Source organism: Salvelinus namaycush, unplaced genomic scaffold (assembly GCF_016432855.1).
Source record: "Salvelinus namaycush isolate Seneca unplaced genomic scaffold, SaNama_1.0 Scaffold300, whole genome shotgun sequence".
NCBI classification, from domain to species: Eukaryota; Metazoa; Chordata; class Actinopteri; order Salmoniformes; family Salmonidae; genus Salvelinus; species Salvelinus namaycush.
The window spans coordinates 217,060-235,172 of record NW_024059898.1 but is presented as its reverse complement, the minus strand read 5'-3'; the positions used below and the strand labels follow the sequence as shown (position 1 = coordinate 235,172).

The 18,113-nt window shown below is 47.2% G+C and overlaps 1 protein-coding gene across 1 annotated transcript in view; it reads right to left on the bottom strand.

Moving 5' to 3' along the window:
* The window catches only part of LOC120039801 (72 kDa type IV collagenase-like), a 28,067-nt gene extending 12,284 nt beyond the window's left edge, over positions 1-15,783 (bottom strand). The window contains exons 1-9 of the mRNA XM_038985175.1: positions 15,437-15,783; positions 14,766-14,992; positions 13,773-13,921; positions 13,178-13,306; positions 12,765-12,938; positions 11,801-11,974; positions 6,989-7,162; positions 6,553-6,708; positions 6,195-6,321 (exon numbers count right to left, since the gene is read on the bottom strand). Coding sequence (XP_038841103.1) covers positions 6,195-6,321; positions 6,553-6,708; positions 6,989-7,162; positions 11,801-11,974; positions 12,765-12,938; positions 13,178-13,306; positions 13,773-13,921; positions 14,766-14,992; positions 15,437-15,592 — 1,466 coding nt within the window. The 5' untranslated portion in view covers positions 15,593-15,783. The remainder of the gene's footprint in view (positions 1-6,194; positions 6,322-6,552; positions 6,709-6,988; positions 7,163-11,800; positions 11,975-12,764; positions 12,939-13,177; positions 13,307-13,772; positions 13,922-14,765; positions 14,993-15,436) is intronic.
* Positions 15,784-18,113: the final 2,330 nt, after the last annotated feature.

Below are 18,113 nucleotides of genomic sequence, written 5' to 3'. Positions count from 1 at the left end.
GCCATGCGTCCTCCGAAGCACAACCCAACCTAGCCGCACTGCTTCTTTAACACAGCGCGCCTCCAACCCGGAAGCCAGCCGCACCAATGTGTCGGAGGAAACACCGTGCACCTGGCCCCCTTGGTTAGCGCGCACTGCGCCCGGCCCGCCACAGGAGTCGCTGGAGCGCGATGAGACAAGGATATCCCTACCGGCCAAACCCACCCTAACCCGGACGACGCTAGCCCAATTGTGCGTCGCCCCACGGACCTCCCGGTCGCGGCCGGCTGCGACAGAGCCTGGGCGCGAACCCAGAGACTCTGGTGGCGCAGTTAGCACTGCGATGCAGTGCCCTAGACCACTGCGCCACCCGGGAGGCCCATGTGTCATTGTTAATGATATCATGGTATATGTGATATCTAGAACTAGAACACCGCAAAGCATTTTGAATGAGACAATGATCTTGCTGATGAGGAAATGGAGAATCTCTCCTGAAATCCCCAGGGCCAGTGTCTTGTCCACAACACATCACTGTATATGTATTCTGCCAGCTTTTATCATGGTGGCTGGATATCTTGTGGATTTGGATTCTCTAGGATGTTTGAGCAGCAGACAACAGATGATATACCTAAAAAATAACCAAACTAACCCAATCAAAGATATGATTTACAGGCATAGTCAAATCATTTCTAAACTAACTTGTCACGTTCCTGACCTTATTTCCCTTGTTTTGTATTTATTTAGTATGGTCAGTGAGTTGGGGTGGGTTGTCTATGTGTGTTTTTCTATGTTGGGATTTTGTGTTCGGCCTGGTATGATTCTCAATCAGAGGCAGCTGTCAATCGTTGTCACTGATTGAGGATCATACTTAGGCAGCCGGGGTTTCACGTTTGGTTTGTGGGTGTTTGTTTTCCTGTGTCAGTGTTTGTGCCACATGGGACTGTTACGGTTAGTTTGTTTGTTATTTTGTATTGTGTATTGTTTTTGTGTATATTAAATATCATGGAAACTTACCACTCTGCACATTGGTCCTCCGATCCTTCTCGCCTCTCCTCGTCCGATGAGGAGGACGAAATAGACTGCCGTTACAGAAACACCTACCACCAAAGGACCAAGCAGAGTGGTAAAGGACAGCAGCAGCAGCGGCAGAAGACACAGGACTCATGGACTTGGGAGGAGATTCTGGACGGCAAGGGACCCTGGGCTCAGCCAGGGGAATATCGCCGTCCCAAAGCAGAGTTGGAGGCAGCGAAGGCAGAGAGGAGCTGGTATGAGGAGGCAGCGCGGCGACGCGGTTGGAAGCCCGAGAGTCAGACCCAAAAATTTATTGGGGGGGGGGCGGGGGCACACGCAGAGTGTGGCTAAGCCGGGTAGGAGACCTGAGCCAACTCCCCGTGCTTACCGTGGAGTGAGAGGGCGTCGTACTGGTCAGGCACCGTGTTATGCGGTGGAGCGCACGGTGTCCCCAGTACGCTTGCTTAGCCCAGTGCGGGCTATTCCACCTCACCGCACTGGCCGGGCTATGTTGGGCATCGAGCCGGGTGCCATGAAGCCGGCTCAACGCATCTGGTCTCCAGTGCGTCTCCTCGGGCCGGCGTACATGGCACCAGCCTTACGTATGGTGTCCCCGGTTCGCCGGCATAGCCCAGTGCGGGCTATTCCACCTCGCCGCACTGGCAGGGCTACGGGGAACATTCAACCAGGTAAGGTTGGGCAGGCTCGGTGCTCAAGAGCTCTTGTACTCCTTTCACGGTCCGGTATATCCGGTGCCACCTCCACGTACCAGTCCTCCGGTGGCAGCCCCCCGCACCAGGCTGTCTCTCCGGTTTCTCTCTACAGTTGTTCCCGCCTGTCCAGCGCTGCCAGAGCCTTCCTCTTCTCCATCGCAGCCAGAGTCTCTCATCTGTCCAGCGCCGTCTGAACTGCCTGTCTGCCCAGCGCCGTCTGAGCTGCCTGCCTGCCCAGCGCCGTCTGAGCTGCCTGCCTGCCCAGCGCCGTCTGAGCTGCCTGCCTGCCCAGCGCCGTCTGAGCTGCCTGCCTGCCCAGCGCCGTCTGAGCTGCCTGCCTGCCCAGCGCCGTCTGAGCTGCCTGCCTGCCCAGCGCCGTCTGAGCCGCCCGTCTGTCTTGAGCCATCAGAGCCGCCCGTCTGTCCCGAGCCATTAGAGCCGTCCGTCAGTCAGGAGCCGCTAGAGCCGTCCGTCAGTCAGGAGCTGCCAGAGCCGCCAGCCAGCCAGGACCTGCCAGAGCTGTCAGTCAGCCAGGACCTGCCGGAGCTGTCAGTCAGCCAGGACCTGCCGGAGGAGTCAGTCAGCCGGGAGCTGCCAGAGCTGCCTGTCAAGCCGGCGATGCCGGAATTGCCTTTTACTCCGGCGCTGCCGGAGTATCCTGTCCATTCGGGACCCATGGCTAGGGTCCCCAGGCCAAGGTCGGCGGCGATGATCGCCGCTCATAAGAGGCCACGGGGGCGGTTAAAGAAGTGGACAAAAACAATGGTGAAGTGGGGTCCACGTCCCGCGCCAGAGCCGCCACCGCGGACAGACGCCCACCCAGACCCTCCCCTAGAGTTTTAGGTGGTGCGTCCGGAGTTCGCACCTTGAGGGGGGGGGGGGGTTCTGTCACGTTCCTGACCTTATTTCCCTTGTTTTGTATTTATTTAGTATGGTCAGTGAGTTGGGGTGGGTTGTCTATGTGTGTTTTTCTATGTTGGGATTTTGTGTTCGGCCTGGTATGATTCTCAATCAGAGGCAGCTGTCAATCGTTGTCACTGATTGAGGATCATACTTAGGCAGCCGGGGTTTCACGTTTGGTTTGTGGGTGTTTGTTTTCCTGTGTCAGTGTTTGTGCCACATGGGACTGTTACGGTTAGTTTGTTTGTTATTTTGTATCGTGTATTGTTTTTGTGTATATTAAATATCATGGAAACTTACCACTCTGCACATTGGTCCTCCGATCCTTCTCGCCTCTCCTCGTCCGATGAGGAGGACGAAATAGACTGCCGTTACAGAAACACCTACCACCAAAGGACCAAGCAGAGTGGTAAAGGCCAGCAGCAGCAGCGGCAGAAGACACAGGACTCATGGACTTGGGAGGAGATTCTGGACGGCAAGGGACCCTGGGCTCAGCCAGGGGAATATCGCCGTCCCAAAGCAGAGTTGGAGGCAGCGAAGGCAGAGAGGAGCTGGTATGAGGAGGCAGCGCGGCGACGCGGTTGGAAGCCCGAGAGTCAGACCCAAAAATTTATTGGGGGGGGGGGGGGGGCACACGCAGAGTGTGGCTAAGCCGGGTAGGAGACCTGAGCCAACTCCCCGTGCTTACCGTGGAGTGAGAGGGCGTCGTACTGGTCAGGCACCGTGTTATGCGGTGGAGCGCACGGTGTCCCCAGTACGCGTGCTTAGCCCAGTGCGGGCTATTCCACCTCACCGCACTGGCCGGGCTATGTTGGGCATCGAGCCGGGTGCCATGAAGCCGGCTCAACGCATCTGGTCTCCAGTGCGTCTCCTCGGGCCGGCGTACATGGCACCAGCCTTACGTATGGTGTCCCCGGTTCGCCGGCATAGCCCAGTGCGGGCTATTCCACCTCGCCACACTGGCAGGGCTACGGGGAACATTCAACCAGGTAAGGTTGGGCAGGCTCGGTGCTCAAGAGCTCTTGTACTCCTTTCACGGTCCGGTATATCCGGTGCCACCTCCACGTACCAGTCCTCCGGTGGCAGCCCCCCGCACCAGGCTGTCTCTCCGGTTTCTCTCTACAGTTGTTCCCGCCTGTCCAGCGCTGCCAGAGCCTTCCTCTTCTCCATCGCAGCCAGAGTCTCTCATCTGTCCAGCGCCGTCTGAACTGCCTGTCTGCCCAGCGCCGTCTGAGCTGCCTGCCTGCCCAGCGCCGTCTGAGCTGCCTGCCTGCCCAGCGCCGTCTGAGCTGCCTGCCTGCCCAGCGCCGTCTGAGCTGCCTGCCTGCCCAGCGCCGTCTGAGCTGCCTGCCTGCCCAGCGCCGTCTGAGCCGCCCGTCTGTCTTGAGCCATCAGAGCCGCCCGTCTGTCCCGAGCCATTAGAGCCGTCCGTCAGTCAGGAGCCGCTAGAGCCGTCCGTCAGTCAGGAGCTGCCAGAGCCGCCAGCCAGCCAGGACCTGCCAGAGCTGTCAGTCAGCCAGGACCTGCCGGAGCTGTCAGTCAGCCAGGACCTGCCGGAGGAGTCAGTCAGCCGGGAGCTGCCAGAGCTGCCTGTCAAGCCGGCGATGCCGGAATTGCCTTTTACTCCGGCGCTGCCGGAGTATCCTGTCCATTCGGGACCCATGGCTAGGGTCCCCAGGCCAAGGTCGGCGGCGATGATCGCCGCTCATAAGAGGCCACGGGGGCGGTTAAAGAAGTGGACAAAAACAATGGTGAAGTGGGGTCCACGTCCCGCGCCAGAGCCGCCACCGCGGACAGACGCCCACCCAGACCCTCCCCTAGAGTTTTAGGTGGTGCGTCCGGAGTTCGCACCTTGAGGGGGGGGGGGGGGTTCTGTCACGTTCCTGACCTTATTTCCCTTGTTTTGTATTTATTTAGTATGGTCAGTGAGTTGGGGTGGGTTGTCTATGTGTGTTTTTCTATGTTGGGATTTTGTGTTCGGCCTGGTATGATTCTCAATCAGAGGCAGCTGTCAATCGTTGTCCCTGATTGAGAATCATACTTAGGCAGCCGGGGTTTCACGTTTGGTTTGTGGGTGTTTGTTTTCCTGTGTCAGTGTTTGTGCCACATGGGACTGTTACGGTTAGTTTGTTTGTTATTTTGTATCGTGTATTGTTTTCGTGTATATTAAATATTATGGAAACTTACCACTCTGCACATTGGTCCTCCGATCCTTCTCGCCTCTCCTCGTCCGATGAGGAGGACGAAATAGACTGCCGTTACATAACTATTGAGAGAAATTCTACTGTTAAAACCAGACTCCGGTTTTAATTGGCAGTCCTCCCTCCTTTAACAGTTAATATTACGTTGACACGTCAACCAAACACTACACTGTTTATACAGTAGTTTATAGTCCACAGAACAGCCTTCAGCATGATGTTTGTCCCTGTTCCCTGAACAGCGTTAATGCATGGTGAACCACAGCGAGTGAAGACTTAACGCTTAACTAAAGCAGGATTCTGTGAACTAAAGCAGGATTCTATGAACTAAAGCAGGATTCTATGAACAAAAGCAGGATTTGTAAGCAAGATTTGAGGCTGGTTTCCCTCCAGCCCCAGACTCAGGGTGGGCAGGGGGCAAAGCCAAGCAGCCTGAATGACTGCCGTCTTTTGAGTCCAAAAAGTCTACTTGTTTGCTTTGGACACCGTTCCAACTCAGCAATGACAGATATATAGTAAAGCTCACCTTAAAACTTTGAAGGCTAAAAGATGTGGCAGGCAAAGTCTGAGAAGGAACATATAAATGTCCAATGAATCCTAATCTAAACCTGCTTTTCAGTCACAATTTTGTCATTTGGATTGCATGCAATAGCTTATTGTTTGGGTTGAAAGTGTTCCTAACATAATTTGTCCCAGACAGGATTAATCTGTTGTGGTGAAGAGTTCATGTTTCAGAGGGAAAGTACACTGAGTCATGGAAAGCTGAGAATGAACCACAACAGATCATGTAAGATGGAGAGATACAGAAAGCCTATTCCTTTTCTCCTTTTCTACACTACATAGGACAATCTCAGTTGAAGTATGTACCCTGTACTGTATAGTAGGGTCTGGTTTACAATCTTAATAACAGGCAGCCATTTTGGTTTACCATAGTTGATACAGGATTGTGAGAGTGGTTATTATTACCAGTTGTTTCATAACTTTATACTTATCACAGCATGGAATAAGCATTAGAGCTCAGACAAACAGAGATAACACCACCCCCTTCATTCAAACAAAACACCTGATTACCAAGAGAAAATAATGCATTCTGAGACCAAACAAAGCCCCCTATTAAACTACCCATTGTTTGTGGTGAAATGATTTAGTTGTGGGTTGTGAGGTCTAACTTGTGGACTGGTCTGCTCCAATGACTCTAACCACAGAGTCTAAAATAAGAGTCTTCAGGTTATATGTTCTTTCTGCCTGTTTCCTGTAGACAGATCAGTGGTCAGATTGGCAACATGCTTTTTGAGAAGACCAAACAAAAGTGTATTACCTACAAGTCAAATGTTGCTCTAACCATTGGCGATCAGAAGTAATACTGTAGAATCCCCAGTAAATCATTTACCTGTCCTTGAAGAAGAAGGTCTCTCCTCTGATCTGGGCCACAGCATCAAACACCACAGGTTCATTACAGATGTCCATAGGAGTGACTGGGCCCTGGGTGGGAGGCACGGGCTTGTCTGTACCAGCACCTGAGAGGAAAAGGAGAGGCAACATGGTGAGCATTGAGTAGATGAGATTGATATCCTTCAACAGGAGAAATACATTTGTTACCTGCAGGACATTCACCAAAGCACTCTGGTTATGAACGGCTGGTGAAGTCATGGTTACACGTTATTTTAAAGGTACCTACATAATGACTTCATAACACATTCATAACCCATACATAACCCATAAGCAGTACATAAGAATTTCAAACTGACCATAGAGCTCCTGGATGCCCTTGATGTCGTCGTTGGACAGTCTAAAGTTCTTGGTGAAGGTGTACATGGGGGCCATCAGAGCGCCAGGGTCCTGGGAGTGCTCCAAGCCCAGGGCATGGCCAAACTCATGGGCCGCAACCAGGAACAGACTGTAGCCTGGACAACACCAATAGGAGTGAGAGATACAGCAACACATATTCAAAGCATAACAAGTCAAGTTATATTCAGGTGAATGAGAATAGTTTCCATGTTGGGAAATTCCTGTTGGCCACTTTCCCTTCATTCTGCATAGACAATGACTAAATACATTAATGAATAAAACAGAATAATAATACAAATGATTCAAATAAATAAACATGAATTGTCATTGTCCACTAAACTGCTAAAACCACCTACAAACAAGCATAATGTCAAAGGTCATCGATTACATATTTACCTTGATCAGGACAGAAGCCCCACTTGCGGTCATCGTCGTAGCTCTTGGTGGAGGCGCACCACATCTTGCCGTCGCTACGTCCAGAAGCGGTGCAACTGTCATAAGTGTCTCCAAGGAACGTGAAGGGGAACACACAGGGGGAACCCTCAGAGTTTCCTCCAACGGTGGACATGGCTGCATGGGTGAACAAAAATACATATTTCAGGACCAAATGGACTTTTGTTAATGTGCCGATGAGGTAGTGCTAAAAGTTATCCATTTGATTTGGGTTGAATTGCTAAATGGATTTGCTTGAGAAACTACCATGAATGTAATGACATTGACATCAGATGTATTTTGTATCTACAGTATATCCAAAACAAAACCAAATACCACTCTCCAAAAAGTGGCTTTTCTTTTGCTGCATGATAATATTATATCTGGGATCTGGGTTGGTACAGCACAGTACTGGGCCTGTGTAGTTTTTTAAGCAGCCGGTTTCTTATTCAGTGCTTCTTACACACAAGACTACACTGCACGCCAGCATTCCCAACCAATTAGAACCAGATGAAAACCTCAGCCTTAACCCCCCCCCCCCCCCCCCCCCCCCCCCCCTCCCTTTCTGCCTCTCTTTCTCTCCCCATATCCCGCTCTCTCACTCTCCCGACTCTCCCCCAAACCCCTGAGCCAGCCCCACTGACACAATGGAAATAACCCCCGCCAGCAGCCACTCAGTAAAATACTTTTACAGTCATTCAGGAGACTAGCTGCTGCAAGATTGGAAACCATAGGTCTGGAACATTATAACATTCTCCTACACCAATACATGGAGGCATCAGCACAGCACACCTTGACTAATAAATGCAAGCACCCATGCTAGTGATGCGCAGGTTGACTCATAACCCGCAGTCCCGGGAGGAGGTTACATTGAGGTTTTTCTTTCATTATTTTAGGCTATCTGGTATTAGTGCATAAGCCTAAGCTTCAGGGCTTAACTGTATGTGTGCCAAATAGCCTACACCGCCAATCACCAAATAATGCTTTTGGGAATGGGCAGAAAAAGTTCACGTCAATACACAGAGACAATAAAGGACATTGTCGAAGTTGAATTCAATAAGACAAAAGCTGCGAAAGGAGAATTGAAAACAAATAGGAGGGAGAAAAGTAATGTTATAGGAGGGCCAGAAAAGTAATGTTTAGAATATATCTGGAGAAGTGGTAAAAGAGGATTAGCAGTATGTTATGTTTGATGATTGTGAGGTGGTACACAAATTCCACAGCCACAAGACGGGACTTCAAATAGGCCTATGGCATGTCAAGGCAACTGTAGCCTACTGTTAAGATTGGTTAATGGAAACTGAAATCTGGACACTGACTGTAGGTCTATAACCTCTCACATAGCCTTAAAAATAACTCCTGCAGAATTAAGCATTTCTTGCAATTCCTTCGACCTCATGGCTTGGTTTTTGCTCTGACATGCACTGTCAACTGTGGGACGTTATATAGACAGGTGTGTGCCTTTCCAAATAATGTCCAATCAACAGAATTTACCACAGGTAGACTCCAATAAAGTTGTAGAAACATCTCAAGGATGGTCAATTGAAACAGGATGCACCTGAGCTCAATTTCAAGTCTCATAGCAAAGGGTCTGAATACTTACACGACCGTTCAAAAGTTTGGGGTCACTTAGAAATGTCCTTGTTTTTGAAAGAAAAGCACATTTTTTGTCGATTAAAATAGCATCAAATTGATCAGAAATACAGTGTAGACATTGTTAATGTTGTAAATGACTATTGTAGCTGGAAACTAGCTAATCCAAGTTTATCATTTTAAAAGGCTAACTGATCATTAGAAAACCCTTTTGTAATTATGTTAGCACAGCTGAAAACTGTCGTTCTGATTAAAGAAGCAATAAAACTGGCCTTCTTTAGACTAGTTTAGTATCTGGAGCATTAAATCAAATCAAAGTTTATTTGTCAGGTTTACAACAGGTGTAGTAGACCTTATAGTGAAATGCTTACTTACAGGCTCTAACCAACAGTGCAAAAAAGGTAGTAGGTGAACAATAGGTAGTTAAAGAAATAAAACAACAGTAATAAGACAGTGAAAAATTACAGTAGCGAGGCTATATACAGTAGCGAGGTTATATACAGTAGCGAGGTTATATACAGTAGCGAGGTTATAACAGTAGCGAGGCTATATACAGTAGCGAGGTTATATACAGTAGCGAGGCTATATACAGGCACCGGTTAGTCGGGCTGATTGAGGTAGTATGTACATGTAGATATGGTTAAAGTGACTATGCATATATGATAAACAGAGAGTAGCAGTAGCGTAAAAGAGGGGTTGGGGAGGGGGCACACAATGCAAATAGTCCGGGTAGCCATTTGATTACCTGTTCAGGAATCTTATGGCTTTGGGGTAAAAACTGTTTTACCCCCAAGCATTTGTGGGTTCGATTACAGGCTCAAAATGGCCAGAAACAAAGATCTTCTGAAACTCGTCAGTCTATTCTTGTTCTGAGAAATGAAGGCTATTCAGAAACTGCCAAGAAACTGAAGATCTCATACAACGCTGTGTACTACTCCCTTCACAGAACAGTGCAAACTGGCTCTAACCAGAATACAAAGAGGAGAGGGAGGCCCCGGTGCACAACTGAGCAAGAGGACAAGTACATTAGAGTGTCTAGTTTGAGAAACAGACGCCTCACAAGTCCTCAACTGGCAGCTTCATTAAATAGTACCCGCAAAACACCAGTGTCAACGTCAACAGTGAAGAGGCAACTCCGAGTAACAAAGAAAAAAACATATCTCAGACTGGCCAATAAAAAGAAACGATTAAGATGGGCAAAAGAACACAGACACTGGACAGAGGAAGATTTAGAAAAAAGTGTTATGGACAGACAAATCTAAGTTTGAGGGTCACAAAGAAAAACATTCGTGAGATGCAGAAAAAATGAAAAGATGCTGGAGGAGTGCTTGACGCCATCTGTCAAGCATGGTGGAGGCAATGTGATGGTCTGGGGATGCTTTGGTGGTGGTAAAGTGGGAGATTTGTACAGGGTAAAAGGGATCTTGAAGAAGGAAGGTTAATCATTTTGCAACGCCATGCCATACCCTGTGGACGGCTCTTAATTGGAGCCAATTTCCTCCTACAACAGGACAATGACCCAAAGCACAGCTCCAAACTATGCAAGAACTATTTAGGGAAGAAGCAGTCAGCTGGTATTATGTCTATAATGGAGTGTCCAGCACAGTCACCGGAACTCAACCCTATTGAGCTGTTGTGGGAGCAGCTTGACCGTAAGAAGTGCCCATCAAGCCAATCCAACTTGTGGGAGGTGCTTCAGGAAGCACGGGGTGAATTCTCTTCAGATTACCTCAACAAATTGACAACTAGAATGCCAAAGGTCTGCAAGGCTGTAATTGCTGCAAACTGAGGATTCTTTGACGTAAGCAATGTTTGAAGGACACAATTATTATTTCAATTAAAAATCATTATTTGTAACCTTGTCAACGTCTTGACTATATTTCCTATTCATTTTGCAACTCATTTCATGTATGTTTTCATGGAAAACAAAGGCATTTCTAAGTGACCCCAAACTTTTGAATGGTAGTGTATGTAAATAAGGCATTTCAGATACGTATTTTTAATACATTTGCACAAAATTCTAAAAACCTGTTTTCGCATCATCATTATTATTTTTTTTAGAATAAGGCTGTAACGTAACAAAATGTGTGCACTGTATAATGACAGCTACATGTATCTAATTATAGACAAGTTGGCTAGCAAATAGCTCACCAAAATGTCATAAATTATAAGCAGACACATATCTAAATCAGGCAAAAAAAATATCCTGTTCCCCCTGTCAAAAAATTGTTCTGCCGTCTTCGACTGTAGCCTACAGCACATTTTCTACATTCACGGGTTAGGGTTAGGGTTGGGTGAGGGTTAGGGTTGGGTGAGGGTTAGGGTTGCGTTAGGGTTGGGTGAGGGTTAGGTGAGGGTTAGGGTTGGGTGAGGGTTAGGGTTGGGTGAGGGTTAGGGTTGGGTTGGGTTAGGGTTGGGTGAGGGTTAGGTGAGGGTTGGGTGAGGTTTGGGTTGGGTTGGGTGAGGGTTAGGGTTGGGTGAGGGTTAGGGTGAGGGTTGGGTTAGGGTTGGGTGAGGGTTGGGTGAGGGTTGGGTGAGGGTCAGGGTTAGGGTTGGGTGAGGGTTGGGTTGGGTGAGGGTTAGGGTTGGGTGAGGGTTGGGTGAGGGTTAGGGTGAGGGTTGGGTGAGGGTTAGGGTTGGGTGAGGGTCAGGGTTAGGGTTGGGTGAGGGTTAGGGTTGGGTGAGGGTTGGGTTAGGGTTTGGTGAGGGTTGGGTGAGGGTTAGGGTTAGGTGAGGGTTGGGTGAGGGTTGGGGTTTGGGTTAAGGTTGGGTGAGGGTTAGGGTTGGGTGAGGGTTGGGTGAGGGTGAGGGTCAGGGTTAGGCTGAGGGTTAGGGTGAGGGTTAGGGTGAGGGTTAGGGTTGGGTGAGGGCCTCAGATTTTCACTATCACATATAGTCGGGCGGTTGCGGATGGGTTAATAGCAATAGTGAGCGGGTGAAGAAACAGCTGACCCGCGCACCACTAACACACGCTAGCACACACACACACAACCTGGCTCAAGTACAATCGAAAGCACACACATATTTCAATATAATCCTCAGATTAAGGTTTCCATGCAACAGTTAGGTCTGTTGGATGCATCAGTGCCCTTAGCTGTTTGGGTTAACACAGCTGATGAAGCTTGTATGCTATATGGACGGAGAGACCCCTTCGGGCTTTGGCAGTATGAACTGGGAACCCACCTGTTTCAGGGCAGAACCCGTAGGACTTGTCATTGTCATAGTTCTCAGTCGTAGCACACCAGCGGTAGCCGTCGTCACGCCCCTGAGTGGTGCAACCATCATAGTTCTCCCCTTGGAAAGTGAAGGGGAACTTACAGGGAGCTCCGTCCGCGTTTCCACCCAGGGTGAACAGCACTGTAACACAGGAAGTTGAAGGAATTATCTATACAGTTTACAGTAGGTTTCCATCATTTAATAAAATGCCATGGCAGTTACATTGAGCCTGAGTTTGAGTGATTTCACAGATTCAATCTTAAACTAACTGAACCGCAAAATCATTCTTTGTCAGGGTGTTACACATCCACTCTGTCCAGACTAAAATGTTTATTGCTACAGTATATCAACAGTCTATAAAACTATCAACAAGAGAAATGTTTCACAAGACTTCACTGAGTACGCCATTTTCTCAAGATCAAAGGATAACCCGTTAGGAAGTTTCATAAGACTGTTGGTCTCATATGAGTCGACTGTAAGCCTATATGTTTTGGCGCTCATTTATGGTGAGTCTATACCCTAATGTCAGTACCATGGACAGCAGCACAAACAGACAGACAAAAGGATTGATGAAAAGCTTCATGAATCTGGCCCAGCAACACAGAGAAGAGGGAGTATTTTATGACCCAGACAACAACACTAGTTTCCCAGAATGTACTCCCACCCACTTGGTCCCAGTCCAACAGCAACACAGCTTCTTCTAACTAATCACAAACCTCTCATCTGGAGTAACTCCTGGCCAACTCCTCGTCAGAAACTATAGCTAAAACACCACAATAGACGTTCCTTGAGAGACTGCTGAATGCAACACTCTTAACTTTATACACTCCATGTAGATATCAAAATGCATACTAAAACTCTTTTGGACAATACATTCACAGGAACTCTTTAGAGGAAAGAGAAAAACACAGCCATGTTGGCTCCTACTCACACTCATGGGGACAGAAACCGTATTTGCCGTCGTCGTCAAAGTTGTATGTGGTGGAGCACCAGAGGAATCCATCATCACGGCCCTGATTGGTACAGCTGTTGTACTCCTTCCCCATAAACATGAAGGGGAACTTACAGAACTCCCCCTCTGCATTACCAAACTTCACCTTCACAACTGTGGAGGGGGGGGGGTGATGATCAAAAGAGCTCAAACAGAGCTGTATCAGATACTGTGTGGTTCAGCTATCTACATTTATTTGGTGAAATGTTAACGGCAAATTGCTCTAAAAACGTGGCATGTATGACCATGAATAAATAGGTGATAAGTAAAAACAAGTAGGTTTATATATTAGATCAGGATGAACTCGTATTTACAGACTTTATTTACAACTCAGACAGTACAGTCTCCAGTACCTTGTCCTTCTCCCAGGGTCCACTGCTCGTCGTCATCAAAGTGGGAGTCTCCCCCGGTGCCTGGTCCAGGAGCAAAGGCATGAGCCAGCAGACCATCTTTACCATCGAAGGGGTAGCCATCACCATGCTCTGTGGATTCACATAACAAGGGTTAAAACAAAAGGACTCAAGGTACAGATCAGTATACAATTACAGCCTTACTGGATGGATTCAACTCAGAATAGAACTGTCTCTGAAGTAGCTAGTGTTAGACTTCAACAGTGTAGATCACGTATGGGATGGTGCCATGAAGACATGTAATGAAAACATGTAATTCTGGGCTTGAGCAACTAGTAACTCACACATAGGCAGGCCTACGGTACTATACTATACGATTAGCAGCACTGAGCACCCATCATCTAATCTAGTTCCCAGCCATTTCCGCCCTTTCACGCAATAACCGGGTGATGAGTAGCTTGGCTACACCAGTCTGAACGAAGATGAGAGCAGAATTAAGTCTGGTTTAACTAGGCTACTTATCATCCGGCATTGCTGATGTTTCATACAGTACATTCAGCAGAATATAAAAAGTCAAAACTGTTCTGTAATACCGTACCGTTGCGGCCAAAGTTAATCATGATGTCAGCCTCTCCATCCATGAGGCGGGTGAACTTGAGTGGGGTGAAGTCACTCCACACTTTGAAGGCCCTTAAGAAGGCGTCATCAATAGTCTCCTCGTCCAGGTCAGGAGAGTGGCCTAGAATCCTGAGAGGTGGAACACAGAGAGGAGAAGAAACTGAGGAGGAGACTCATTAAACAGCTCATCCCTGGCTGAAGATGTGCTGCATGATACATCTTACATAATGGAATATTACTGTGTGATTGACTAGGTATGCTTGAGGAAATACACCTAATACAAGCAGAAGATGGACCAATGTCAGCATATAAAACCCTCAAACGTGAGATTCACCTATGTCAAAACGCAGAAGACAAAAGCTTGTACACCCATCTCTCTTCTATTTAAAGGACAAAAGCAATAGATCAGAGCTTTCCTAAACCCCCCCTTCTGGACATAAAGTCCATCAGTCTTCAGGCCTTGCCTATGACTCATGTGGTTAGAATGCTTCATGAGCGAGTCCAGCAACTAACCCCTGCTATGTGAGTCTGTCTGAGCAGGATAACGCTCTGTCTCTTGTTGTTTTGGTTAACTTCTCCCCATCTTTGTTTTTCCCATGGTACATACAGTGAGTCTGAGTAGTCATGAGGACACAGAAAGGGCTGATGTAAACAACAGAACTTTACTCTCTTCTTAACCTCAAATAAAAATGATCAAACCAGCACACATTGTACAGGAATGTTGGAGTTAGCAGATTGTGGTTGGGTTGGTGGGCAGCACATAGTTGAGGTTATCATCTCCCCAAAACAAACTCCAGGGGCTGGAGGAGTCATTTCCTTAGTCATTTCCTTAGTTCAGCAGTCAGCACATTGCACAGCAACATATGGACTTATATGGAATACAACCCTATTGCACATGGGGTTCAAAGCCTATTGCACAACTCCCTATACCAAAACACTATTTGGGCCAAACGAACATGTTTTGACCACTGACCTGTAGGTGATGGCGTTTTGCTGCCACTTGGGTTTCCTGTGGAAGAAGTTGTATTGGGCAACATCAGGAACTCCACAGCGGGGCTTCTTCATGATCTCCACTGTCTTGGGGTCGATCTCGCCCGTCTCTTGCAGCGAGAAGAACTTCTGCATCTTCTTCAGGGTGTCCTTCAGCACCATGAGATTACATCTGTCTTGTGGGCAGCCATAGAACTTGTTCAGATAGTGCTGCAGAAGGGAATAAAAGACAAGCCTATGAGTTGATATAGGATCTATTCTGATGCCTTCCTACTCTATATAGTGCATTCATCTATGTAGACATCCTGTATCAATGAATACATGAACATTTGTGTGCATTACATAATGAAACATTCCCACTGGGCACAGATGTCAGTTCAATGTCTGTTCCACTTGGTTCAACGTAATTTCATTGAAATGAGTGGAAACAACGTTGATTCAACCAGTGTGTGCCCAGTGGGTATCCAACTATCAGGTCTGAAGCCAAAACATTACGAGTTTCATGAATGATTTGTCATTTTAAAGTAATTCACAAATGGTAGAATGGCATTTAAGTTCTATCTTCCTGAATTTATTGAAAATAACCGATAAAGTAGTTTGAAGCAAAAGTCGCATTACATCCCCACTATGAAAAGTTGTTTAAGGAACACTTACCAGAGCCACTTCTTTGTCTGTTTTTGGACTATCGTCTCCTGGGAACTTGATAATGGGCGAGGGGGCTGCAGAGGTTTTCTGGAGAAAGGCGAGTAACTGTACCAAGAACACTTTGAGGACAAGGTGTCGGGGGCTAAATGCCGTCTGGCACCCCATCTTTCCCCGGTGGAGAATCGCTGTGTACGTAATCGGGATGGAGAAAACAGAACGATTCTGGTCTGGATGTAGTCCTCTTGCCTCTTCTGTTGCTTTATCTTCTTCTCAACGGGACATTCTGCACTGCAACCCAGGTCTGCTAACTCAGTTGTGCTTACACATGCAATTTTGTATGCTGCTTTCCACGGGAAGTGTAGGCTACAGACTGCGCAGTCTCCCCAAATCGGGGAACGTTGGAGAAATGTAACCGGAGACCTGTTCCAATTACAAGTTTACTGCGTAATTCCTGGCCTCGGTGGTCGGTGTTCTTTGCATTGTAGGCTAGGCCTGTTCGTTGTATTTGCGCATACATTGAAGCGGGTACAATGAAGGCACGAATCCAGCATAAATAGTAGATAGATTGACAATGAAACCAAACAGATAGGGAAAATTCAGCATAAAGAGCGCGCCTTTCTAGGCTACCGATGAACAGAGGCCATGGGTCGCGGGACTACAGGGATTGTCTTGTAACGCTTCGATCACACCGACAGGGCCATTGCGGAAAATAGTATGGATATGTATTCAACAAAAGTTCAACATTCAACTTCTGCTACCATTTCTGTCAAGCCGTTTACGCATACAGTTTGACGCATACATTCGATAAATCCAACGTATGCACCACACAGAACGCACAGCAACTGCAATGGTGCAAGCTAAACGCAGTGTTTCATTGGAAAGGAATGTAATTCTTGTGTGCCAAAATGCAGGAACTCTGACGGTGTGTTTGAAGCGTAAGTTTTAGCAAATGTTTATGAGCTCCTCTACACCGCATTCATCCACTCAGAGGACCAAACACCAGATCATAACATGAAATAAGGAAAGAGACAAATGTTGCGTCAAAACAACCACTTTAACAGTGACAACGAAATGTGTAGCCTAATATTGCTAGAAATAGTTAAGTTTAACAAAATGTTAAAACCACTGAAAAAGTTGGAACATGAGTTCAGCAAAGTCGCTCTCTAACCAGGCCCTGAAGTTGAGAGTTCACCTGTTCTGTCCTGGCTACAGCGCCTCTTTTAAGACATTTCTGATTATGTTAACAAAATGCCTACAAAAGGCGCAGCAAAAATGTTTCCCTGACACCTGTTGCTGCAAGGAACAGTACATTTAGTATCCTAGGCCTAGGTGTGGCTTACTACTTCATTCATAGAAAAAAAGGTGCTATCTTGAACCTAAAAGTTATTCAGCTGTCACCATAGGAGCACCCTTTGAAGAACCATTTTTGGTTCCAGGTAGAACCCTTTTATTTCCAGGTAGAACCCTTTTGAGTTCCATGTAAAACTCTTTCCAGAGCGTTTTAAGGAGTTCTACCTGGAACCAAAAAGGGTCCTACCTGGAACCAAAAAGGGTTCTTCAAAGGGTGCTCCTATGGTGACAGCTGAATAACTTTTAGGTTCAAGATAGCACCTTTTTTTCTATGAATGAAGTAGTAAGCCACACCTAGGCCTAGGATACTAAATGTACTGTTCCTTGCAGCAACAGGTGTCAGGGAAACATTTTTGCTGCGCCTTTTGTAGGCATTTTGTTAACATAATCAGAAATGTCTTAAAAGAGGCGCTGTAGCCAGGACAGAACAGGTGAACTCTCAACTTCAGGGCCTGGTTAGAGAGCGACTTTGCTGAACTCATGTTCCAACTTTTTCAGTGGTTTTAACATTTTGTTAAACTTAACTATTTCTAGCAATATTAGGCTACACATTTCGTTGTCACTGTTAAAGTGGTTGTTTTGACGCAACATTTGTCTCTTTCCTTATTTCATGTTATGATCTGGTGTTTGGTCCTCTGAGTGGATGAATGCGGTGTAGAGGAGCTCATAACATTTGCTAAAACTTACGCTTCAAACACACCGTCAGAGTTCCTGCATTTTGGCACACAAGAATTACATTCCTTTCCAATGAAACACTGCGTTTAGCTTGCACCATTGCAGTTGCTGTGCGTTCTGTGTGGTGCATACGTTGGATTTATCGAATGTATGCGTCAAACTGTATGCGTAAACGGCTTGACAGAAATGGTAGCAGAAGTTGAATGTTGAACTTTTGTTGAATACAATCCATACTATTTTCCGCAAGGCCCTGTCGGTGTGATCGAAGCGTTACAAGACAATCCCTGTAGTCCCGCGACCCCATGGCCTCTGTTCATCGGTAGCCTAGAAAGGCGCGCTCTTTATGCTGAATTTTCCCTATCTGTTTGGTTTCATTGTCAATCTATCTACTATTTATGCTGGATTCGTGCCTTCATTGTACCCGCTTCAATGTATGCGCAAATACAACGAACAGGCCTAGCCTACAATGCAAAGAACACCGACCACCGAGGCCAGGAATTACGCAGTAAACTTGTAATTGGAACAGGTCTCCGGTTACATTTCTCCAACGTTCCCCGATTTGGGGAGACTGCGCAGTCTGTAGCCTACACTTCCCGTGGAAAGCAGCATACAAATTGCATGTGTAAGCACAACTGAGTTAGCAGACCTGGGTTGCAGTGCA